The sequence below is a fragment of the Eurypyga helias genome, unplaced genomic scaffold, assembly GCF_000690775.1.
Source record: "Eurypyga helias isolate BGI_N326 unplaced genomic scaffold, ASM69077v1 scaffold45082, whole genome shotgun sequence".
Taxonomy (NCBI): Eukaryota; Metazoa; Chordata; class Aves; order Eurypygiformes; family Eurypygidae; genus Eurypyga; species Eurypyga helias.
The window spans coordinates 1,613-12,893 of NW_010238740.1; the positions used below are offsets into that span (position 1 = coordinate 1,613).

General features: G+C 40.3%; 1 protein-coding gene across 1 annotated transcript in view; it reads right to left on the reverse strand.

Moving 5' to 3' along the window:
• Window positions 1-710: 710 nt before the first annotated feature.
• Window positions 711-11,281, reverse strand: part of LOC104506846 (CLIP-associating protein 1-like) — a gene marked incomplete at both ends in the record, with an annotated part of 13,212 nt that continues 2,641 nt past the window's right edge. Inside the window, 4 exons of the mRNA XM_010147940.1 lie at window positions 711-781; window positions 8,353-8,450; window positions 9,977-10,052; window positions 10,381-10,472. Of these exons, the coding sequence (XP_010146242.1) occupies window positions 711-781; window positions 8,353-8,450; window positions 9,977-10,052; window positions 10,381-10,472 (337 nt within the window). The remainder of the gene's footprint in view (window positions 782-8,352; window positions 8,451-9,976; window positions 10,053-10,380; window positions 10,473-11,281) is intronic.

The window sequence follows — 11,281 nt, forward strand, 5'->3', positions numbered from 1 at the left end:
TGGCAGAGGACAGACATGAAGCTTTCAAAAACAACTACATTAAAGCCACTGCCACACCACCTCTCCCGCTGTGCTGTTATGTAACAGTTTTCCCTTAAATTATAGTTTTAAGTAAGAAATAATTATGGTTTTACTCTTTTATACCAAGAATGCAATAGGAAGCACCAAGGATTATCTGCACAACAGGTTTTGTTTTCATGAAATACACCCAAAATAAAGAGCTCAAATTCAGTAAAGACTTTATCTTCAACATTCAAGTGTCTTTGAATGCTGCAGTCACTTATTTCTATAATTTAAAACTTCATGTATTATAATCATTATTCATCATTCTAACTGAGAAGAAAACAAATACTTTCATCACTGAATTACCCTTTTCTTTTAGAAACATACCGTAAGACAGAATAAAGGTTCATTTGGTTTTTTCCCATGCATGAGTATTTCGTAGTATTCTCGTATCCTCTACTTGAGCACACATGTAACTTGTTAAAGATTCACTCCTCATTTCCATGCAGTTTCGAGAACACCTTTTCCAACTGTATTCTAACTGCAGTCCAGAAAATACTTGCAGTAACATAGTTTGTCTCACTGTCTCATTTTCTTAGTACTGGCATGTTTCTAGACATCCATCTCACATTGGTAATTCCAGCATTTAAATATTTATCTTGTACTAATCTCAAGCTGATTATAAACATATGATCTTTCCTACTCACCCGTGACGCTACTTAAAATCATATTTCCAGAGTTTCTTACTTCATCAAATTTTGCAAAGATTGTTTGCAACCTGTAAAGAACAAAATATTTTTACTGGTAAAAACAGAGATCCATTTATTATATTTAAAACAGTAATATGGTATATACAAGTGATTAAGAGTATCTAAAAACAATTCCCAAAGGACTCTTCTTAAGTTAGTTGAGCATCTTGGCACAAATGCAGAGAAAACTATCAACCTGGCAAAGAACAAAAGCGAGCATCATTATTGGTATGATTAAAAACCCTACAATTCTAAAGTTCAGCTTCAGTAAGAGTACATACTGTGTTCACGTGACTGGGATATTACCCGATTTATACACAACACTAGAAGGCAACAATTTGAACTATGGAATGTTTACATGGGAGAAAAAAAAAAATAGGGATTACTATTACGTTTGTTCTGAGACAACTACTAGTTTCCCTCAAAATTTGCCCAGTTTTGCTATGAAAATACTTCCGTAGTAGTTAGCATTTCCACAGGAAAACAAATACTTTTTTCTAAACTTAAGGTGCACTAAACATTTTGGTTGTGTTCAACACGCCCAGCTAATTTAAACCCTCACAACAGAAAACAGACAGCAAGTTCTTAGCTACGCGTAAATACAGACAAAGAAAACGCACTCCACAAAAACATCAAAGCCAACCAAAAACCTCAAGATTTGCCACCCAGCCCCACAAGGCAGACAATGCCATTCAAGCAAGAAAGACGGCAAAACACTTAAACCAGCCATTTCTCATCACTTCTGCAGAAAACTCGGTAAAAGCAGTGGAAGTGCCCGGCAGAAAAAAATGTGACCCCCAGGCTAGCAATGGGTTTGTGCTGGCATAATACACGGCTCAACCATAAACAACTGAGAACCTCTCCTCCAGCTTCTCCCAAGACTTTTCTGCATTTTTAGACTACTCAGAATACGGCAATATCTACCATGCACGTTGATTTTTAGCTACTAGACTAGCAGGACTGAATTCTGACCTTAAATGCGGAAAGCTATGAACTACAAATCACATGACAGCCTGCAGCTCTCCGGACAGGTTCAGTTCAGCTACATTGCCAGTACCAGAGACTCCGATTACCCAGTTCAAAATTTGCTAGACGAGCAAATACTTAAAGATGGTTTGCAATTCACAAGCCAAACTATTTTAAGAGAAACCAAGAAAAACGGGTAAGAACGGTGCTTGGGTACCCCATATATAAAAGCAAGTCAAGGACACACAAAGATTTAACCAGTTTTTCCTCATGGGTACACACCACTCACTCAATGATCCGTGTAGAGAGGCGGCGCAGTCTCACTGCGCAGAGCCTGCCCTCTCCAACACACTGCATAAATGAGTTACCAGTGAGCGAAAGGGTTATCTAATAATGAAGAATGTGATTAAATCATGAACCACAGCCAGGCAACGGTATAAAAAGCCTGAGCCTTTCCCCACACTTTCCAATGTGTTAGGACTCTCACTTTTACTTTCCAAATACTTCCATCTGGTATCGTGCAAATTTGTCCTGTACTGAAGACACAACAGGAACTACCTGGATTTAGCCTACAACTCCACAAAAAGCCCTACCCTGCTGCAAGCATATAGAAAAAACCCCAAACTTTTAGTTTAGTTTAGTTTTAGTTTAAATCTTTAATCGTGTAAGTCAATAACCCTTAACACAAACCAGCAGTTATTTTACCACCTCAGCCTATCTCCAAAACGTACACAGCTCAGTAGGAGTTTGCATAATCCTTCCCTAACTTGCTGGTCAGTCTTCTCTCTGGAACCAATCATCCTCTCCTTTACGCACCACCACGGCATCTACCACCACCGCAGCCACAGCAAAATGCCTGAAATGGCAGCAATTCACAAATGCCAGACTACACTGCTTTAATATTAAATCTCAGACTCATAATGAAATCATGGAATCATAGAATGGTTTGGGTTGGAAGGGACCTTAAAGCCCATCCAGTTCCAACCCGCCTGCCATGGGCAGGGACACCTTCCACTAGACCAGGTTGCTCCAAGCCCCATCCAGCCTGGCCTTGAACACTTCCAGGGATGGGGCATCCACAGCTTCTCTGGGCAACCTGTGCCAGTGCCTCACCACCCTCTCCGGGAAGAACTTCTTCCTGATATCCAATCTAAACCTCCCCACTTTCAATTTAAACCCGTTACCCCTTGTCCTGTCACTACAGGCCCCTGTAAAAAGTCCCCCCCACCTTCCTTGTAGGCCCCCAAATGGTCAATTTGCAAACCAAAGGCCGTTTATACCAAAACATGATGGGTTTTGCACTTAGACTTGAAAAAGGGAAACTACCGTTATTCTATGAAATGCTTTTTGGGTGCCAGCATTTAGTAAATGACACGTGGAATCCCATTACCCCGCCATGTGCTGTCACAGTGAAAAGTTCACACAAGGATCAATACACATAGCAATGCATTATGCCATCTTGCTTCTCAATGCATTTGCGTCGTATGTACCATCGGCACTATTTTTAGTGTTTACCAGTGACCGCAAGTTCTCCTCAACACTGCTGGATTCCATACTAAACACCACACAGACAGTTCGCCCAGGTAACGAGGAGGACCGAACTCCATATCTGAAAGACTGAAACTGTTATCCTGAGAGAAACTAAGCATGAAGACTAGAGACATTTCCTTTCATTTTTATATCCTGTTAGGCTGATGTTATGCATTTGGCACACATCTTAGAGAATTCAAAAGAAAAAAAAAAATTTCCTGCTCTTTTGAACTTAGTTTTCAAAAATGCTTTCCTGAGCGTTGTAAACAGATGAACAAAACGCTTCCTTATACCTTACACATACGTTATAATAATACACAGGTTGCCTCTCACTCTGGGCAAAATATCTGATCAAGTCCTAAATATGAACATTAAAAAAACGTGTTTGTCAGCACGGGATGCTACGCAGTCAGTGGTGCAGGCTGGAGAACACCATCATACTGCCACTTCTGAAGCTTCCAAAGTGTGTCTTTATGACCAGGGGCACACTCTACAGCATTTTGTCATAATTAGAAATTAAAAAAAAAAAAAAAATCCAGTCAAGCACCACTAGATCCAGCCCTCTCTAATACAGCTTTGAGGAACTGTAACTACTATTTTGCAAAGACTCTCGCAAGGTTCTTTCTCCCTCTCCTTCCTCCCAGCTCTTCATGCAGCCATGACCAATTTAAGAACATTTTACAGGAGTTTAGCTCTTGGGAAAAGAGTCTCGCCAAGAGGAAACCAAGAAAGTGGAAACTGGGTGAAGACTGGTTTTCACCATCATCAGCAATGAGGAACGTTCCTTGAGAAAAGCAGCATTATTACTCCTCTATCTCTGATCTGCAAGCCCAGCTCTGTCTATGACATGCTAAATCCGTGAAGTCATCAGTCAATACAAATACTGCGTCATCAGTGACTACAAATACTCTCTTCTTTCCCCAAAAAGGCGCAGACAGGTGCCTTTTGCAGGTTCACGAGTGGAAGGAAAAAATCTCCATTGACAAAAACCACAGGACAGCAGGCCATTTCTGCACGGGCTGGGTGACTGTTCCTGTCTCAGAGAATGAATGTGTGAGGTTGTAGCACTTTAAATGGGAGCTCCTGGCAGCCTGCTAAACCCTCTCCTATGGCAGGTGACAGGTGCCTATCAACGGATTAACATATTACGGTGATTACGTTCCATGAGAGGAATACATTCCCTTCTAAAACACAGCTTGAGCTGACACACAAGCGTCACAGATGCTAGAAAAAACGTGCAATGCACTTTGAGACTGAAAAGTTGTTGTTATGGCCATGCTTGATCTAGTTCAACTGTTTGCATGACAGGCAGAGGGAAATCCCCAAAAATTTGGGACTTTGTGATGAAAAGGCAAAAAAGCACCAGTCCCCTGTCAATAGCAGGAGGATAAAGAAGAAGAAATGGTAGTAACTAGTCTGGTCTTCATGTCCAAAGTGAGTCTGAAGCAGGAAATGGCCCATATGAAACCTTGCACTTATCTCCCCTTGCTCCCTCCTTCAGGAAAAAACAAAACCAAAAAAATAAAAGGATGTTGCAGAGGCATTTGTCCACATCTGGACTCACAGATGGACCTCATCTACAACATGAACTGGACAGATAAGTAGAATGTGCATACCACATAAAATGCAGTATTCAGAAATGCACTCTGAAAAACGCGTTAACATTTCAGGATGTGAAGTTGTGGCCCTAGACAGAAGAACTAAGCAAATAACTGGTTTTATATATTTGTTTCTCAGGTAACAGCGGGAAAAGTTGTCAGATGACGTCTTGAAAGATCTTAAGAAGCTTCTAGCACTCCAATTAAGCAACTGCTATCCCGAGCCACATACACTATTTCCATTCAGGGAAAATCAGCCACACAGATTCCACACTGTAACAAATCTGATTTGGCCCATATAGAACAAAATCTGTTCACTATTCTTGGCTTACAGAACATGAAATATAACATCCACTGTCAGTATTTACACGTGTATTAACACTAATACTTACAGGCCCAATACCAAAGGCTGTCAGAGTTGCTTGGCAGCAACTTTAACAAAACAACATCCCAACGTCCAACATCTGACCTGCTACTATTTCTTTTGAAAAAGGAATGTGCTTCAGGCAAAAAGCACAATATTATTCTGAGATTTGTAAGTTGAAAATAACAGACAGAAAATGTAATTTGCTGATTTGATTTATAAACAAAGTCACAAATTAATCTCTGTAAAGAATAAAAATGCACTGAAGAAAAATACTGTCAGCAGTAAGTATAGTTCAACTACAAAAGTAAGAACCAATCTTGTTTTACTGACTACCTAAGCCTCTAATAGGTCCAATCACCTTCTCTAGAAAACCCAGTGTTTTCCACAAAGGCAAGCCTCCCAGATGCAGATTACAAAATTTCTTAAGTCTACTATTATTAAATTACTAACTACTTTTGGCTTTATATAGACACAACATGTATCTATTTGCATATTTAAGGAAGTAGAAGAATTTCTCCAAACAATGCTTGATTAACTGTCCTGCCTTCCTTTCAGCAGACATGAACTCTCATTTTCAGTGCTTTAGGGCAGAGCGTATCCAAGCAGCAACACACAGATCTCTAATGTGTAATTTATGTAAACTAGACACACCCACATTCTATTAAATCACATGTGCCCCGAATACTCAAGTAATGGGGTTTTCTCTTAATAGCTATGTTTACACACAATTTTAATGCACTGGCATACCGTGAAGGAGCTGCAGTGCAGTTCTTTAAGGCTAAACTCAACAACGGAAAGCAGCTGTGTCTCAACTACAGCTTATCTGTAATACTTAAAACCCTTAAAACCTACCCAGACACACAGATATGAACACGGATTCCCCACAGAACAAAAGATGCTGCTCTACATCAAAGGGAGTTTTTTCCACGTATTATAGCTTCTGCATAACCACATGAAAATTTCAACGCATCTAAGTGAAAGGAAAACCTGACAGACACCAGGAAAGAAACATCTTAAATTAGGTCTGCCTCTGCAGCAACAACAGTCTGAGCTACCGCCAAGCTAATCCATCTTTCCTGAGCTTTGTCAGCCGCTTTGTTACTTGTGGGAAGGAGTAAGAAGAGACTACAGGAACTCTGCTTTCTGGCAGCAATGGATGGGACAGAGACTAGTAGCCTTCTGCTCAACCCAAGTAAATCACAACTCCCCCCTTCATCCCAGCCTGAAAACTGCTGTGGAGGATACGGCACTGAGTCTCGGCTTGCGTATTATTTTACACCAGCTTTGACTGTCAGGTGCAAAACTGCTGAGACTCAGTGGCAACAAGCTATTTAACATGCACCACGTAGAGCCTTGCCTCTTTATGCAAATGGTACGACTATGCTTGCTCTCAGATCAGGGGGAATTTCGCATGCAACTGATTCAGACAGCAGAAACAACAATTTGGCACCTACTGCAACTAAATTAGAAGCTGTTGATTGCCCTGAGGATGCAAAGCTCCTATGGTGTTTAATCCTATTTGGATCCCAAGATTTGCTCAGTTTGTATCACATGGAAAGGTGAACAGGATGAGTGCTGAACCTAAACTTATGGTCAGACCCAACATTCATAGTACAAACAATGGCTGTTGTTACCTGCACTCTTAACTCTCTGTTCCAAACAATGTCCAGGACCCTGGACCCATCTTAAAGCAAGAAGGATCTCTGTATGTTCAAATTATCGGCTATGAGACTCAATTTTTGGAATTGTAGTAGTAACACGACAAGCTTTTGTGGTAACCATGCGATCTCTTCATAACCTAAAATTGTGAGAGCCATTAAACGGAAGAGGATGTGTACAACTTCCTATTCCCACAGGCAGGGTAAGCGTTTGTCTAAACAGGCTGAACCCTGCCTGGAATGCGAAACAATAAATTCAACACCATTCTCCTATGGTATTTTGATACCCGAGAAATCGTCATTAAAAACTAGGGCGAACAGTTTTCTAAGAAGGGTCTGATGAGGCACAATATCCAACCTGACATTCTCTCTGGCACCATGCAGTAAATACAGTCGGTTTTATCAAAATCAAGGAGCGAGATGAAGACTCAGAGTGGTGTGTTAATTGATAAGGGGTTAACACATTTTAAAAAGCATAACTTTTTTTAATAAGGAATATGAAAGATTTTATTGTATAAACGCTCTTTCCCGCTAAGTACAATCTCAAGCTCTGTCTAGCTTTCTTAATGAAACAAACCCTTACCAAGGTAGCAACAAAACAACGGCTACTTTTATGTCGTATTATCTACATACAACACAGGCCAGACTTTAAAGATCAGAACTGCTTTTCAGAAGGAGAAAGGACCGATTAAAAGCACATTTTCAGAACTTCCTTTCACCTTCTGCGAGAGGCATGTGTAAGAGGCATGCGAGAGGCATGAACGCTCCTTTCCAGCACACCTTTCTCACCGAACCCCAGAACTGCAACTTCAGACCTGGGAAGTCGTTATTTTGAAAAGTATCTCTTGCTCATCTAACTGTAGCCCGTAAGCAAACATCAAGGGGGAAAGGATTGGTCTGATGTAATCAGCAAGAAGCAAGGGAGGATAATTTTTCTTACTGTAACTAGCTTCAAGAAAGCAGTAGCTTGTTAATATGCCGTACTCTCATTGCACACGCACGTACACACACGCTTGTGCTCTCTCCCACATGCACAATGCATGAAAACTATTGATTTAAGTGCTTCAGATGAGACTCTTCTACACTGAGGCTAAAGAGCAACTCTAGAATAAGGAACAAGATGTATATATTCAAGTATTTTCTCATTATTTCCCCACTGCACTCAGTATATATTTGCTTAAAATTTAAACATTTTTCTACCACTGTCCAGCTCCCAGCTTCTCTTAAAGTCAGGGGATTTTAACTGGTGCCTGTAAGGCTGCTTTTCATCACAGACCTGTGATGCCCCTTCCAAGCAGAAAAGACAACACCAAAAGAAAGTCAGGACACCAGTTACACACCACGATGGAAGCAAAACTAACTACAGCATAAACCAAAAATTGTAATAACTTTAAAACAAAGGTTTTAGTGCATTTGTTTAAAGTTCTGATAACAGGAAGACAGAATGGCTCAGGGTTACAAAATCAAAACAGCTCACTCACCTTCCAGGAGGAATTCCTCTCTTGGTAAGATCTATTCGTACTTTCTCTCCCACATGTCTATAAACCTCTACAATGGCTAGTATGGCAGCATCTCTCACCTGTGAATGCAGAGTTTACACTGTTACCTTCAGGGTTATGAAACCACAACATTTGCTGACAACCCTCTAATCTTCCAGTTTCTACGGACCTGCATGCCAGCTCATTTCACAGAACAGTTTAAACAGTGAGAATGGAAGGGACAGGAAATACAACTGTTCTTTCCAGGCGGTATTTGTTCCAAGTTAGAGCATCCCCAGATGGTAAATGAAAAATCCTAGAAGTAACAGCTCTAGAAGGAATTTCTTGGATTGACATAAGAATAATATTTGTGGAAAAAATGTGCTTTATTTAGGAGTCTATCACAGTAGGCAATACTTCCAAAAAAAGTTGGAAAGTTTTTTTTTTGTTACTCCCTGCACTCAGTCTCGACACTTCATCTGGCTTTCATCTGTTTCTACACATGGCGAGGCCCTTCTAGGAAACTACAGGCCTGACTGCCCACACGAGCGGGCCAAAGGGATCAGCGTTTTCGTTACTTCCTTCAGCTGGAATCACGTGGCACCACGTAATCACAAGAACGGCAGTGAGACAAGATAGGTGAAGGGGAAAGCACAGTTCAAGAAGATAGAATGCCTCTTTGGGGGGGGAAAATCAAGCCATAGTCACCACAATAAAAACTGCCAAAAATGCCTATCAGTAAATGCCATTATTCTCTATAAAGAGTTACTAGAATTACTTTATTATTGTTCTTTGTACCAGTTCAAACTAAACCCACAATTGCTCTATCAAGATATGAATTACATCTTTACTAATGATCAACAAGCAAGACATTGTTAACAGGTTTTTTTCTAGTACAGAACAATGCTATGCTATACAGAGCAGACAAGGACTTTGCTGCACCCAGAAGATCAGCATGAACACCTACCCTATTGGCCCACCTCCTATCAATGTTACCTTCTTCCTTACTGTATTCCTAAGTACTTTCTCTCAGACACAACTTCAAATAAATCAAGAGAGATCTTAGCCATTTCCACTTGAAGGTTTTCTGAAGTTCAGATATCACCATTATCAACTGCTTTTTGATTTTCACTGCAGATGTTTTTGCTTAATTGACTGATTTTAACTACAGTTCTTGCATGTGCTCAAATGCCATTTGAGTTCCATTTAGGAAATATTACCTGTCCTGCACAGGATAATGTTTCCTTTAGCAAATTTGGCAGACTATTACAGGTCTCATGTAAAGGCTCCTTCTGGAGGCAATTCTTCCTGTCAATAATTTTTTTTTTCTTTTCTTTCAACATGCTTTATAAGAAACAACTATTTTCAGTAATGATTAGTTTCAGCCTGTGAAGACAAAACTAAAAGAGTCACTGTATCACAACACTGCTGCCTTTGCAACTCTACTTTCATCTTCCAATGGACAGACTGATTCAGAAGAAAATGGGTTTATTGTTTCTTGTATTAAATAATGATCTGTTGTATACAAGCAAGCCTATCAGCTTGTCTTCAACGCCTAGGTTTATTTTGCTTTCATTCCTCTGTCAAACTATAGCTGTTGACGCATCAGTAATAATGAAATCCTTACCTGACTATTTGAGTCACCAAATGCTGTACACAGATGTGGTACCAACTTGCTGAGGATTAATGATTGTGCACCATAACTGGGGGGAAAAAAAGTTTTGGTGTTGGGATTTTTTTTTAACAGGAAACCAGAAAATATGCATAAATGAACTTTCAGCTTAGCTTTGGTAACATACAAACTTACATCAATCAAGATCAGTCTCTCTCTTACTACCTCTTTGTCTACTTTTAAATAAGACAAAAATACTATACCTTTAGTCTCTCATTCAGAAACCTTGCACGTTAAGTTGTTTGGTTTTTCCCATTTGTTAATTTAATTGAACCAGACTTCTTAAAGTATTAGTTTCAGAGAAAAACGTCATTCAGAAGGACAGAACCCTTACATCTCCATAGAAACAAACAGCTTACATGTTTAAGGTAGCAATGAGACACAAACACACTCCTTCTCGGGATCGGTAATTCTTGTGTTTAAAACCAACAGCAAGGCGTTCCCAAATGTACTATAAAAACAGAAATAATCGTCTTTGGTTACTAGGAGCATAGTAAAACAGAATTCTATTCATATTTTGTAATTACATTCATAACAGTTGCAAAAAAAATAACAAGCCAGGTCTACTGGAAAAGTAAAGGCACTTCTAAGATAAAATTAAGTTATAAAATGCACAGTATGGAACACAACACAGATTATTCCTACGCCAAAAGCAATTGCTAAAAAACACCTTCCGAAACCCAGCTAGGTATTCTTATCGTCTGAGAAACAGCTCTTAAAAACATACAGAATTCTTACGGTTAACACACACAAACCAAACATGAACACTACAAACTACTGACTCAAGCAGAAGTTGCTTTTTGCTTCCAATTCTGTTTCCCTGCCAAAATTTCCTCTCATCCATTTTAGCTCGTCCTTATCCATACCCCTGCTGTCCACCTCCCTCCTCCTTTAGCTTTGAATTTATTTCTTCTTTTTTTTTTTCAATTATTTCTTGCCCATTCATTGCAACCCCTCTGCTTCCATGCTTTGTTCTGCTTTCGTTCCTCCTTTTGTGCCGGTACCGCTTCCTGCCGTAGGATTCTCTGGCTGATTAAACCCCCGTCTACCTTCTGGCGCAACTCGTTTTCCAGCGCCTGCCTTCAGCCTTGCGCTCCTCGCTTGATCTTTTTACCTTTCCATCCCCTTGCCGTTCTCTAGCTGTATGTCACGGCGCACAGAGCGTAAACACGAAGCTCTGGAGCCTTGGGATTCCCGGTGGTGTTTGGGAGCAGGGATGCCAAGTGCAGGTCCCCCAGCTGCAGGGCTGCCATGACAGCC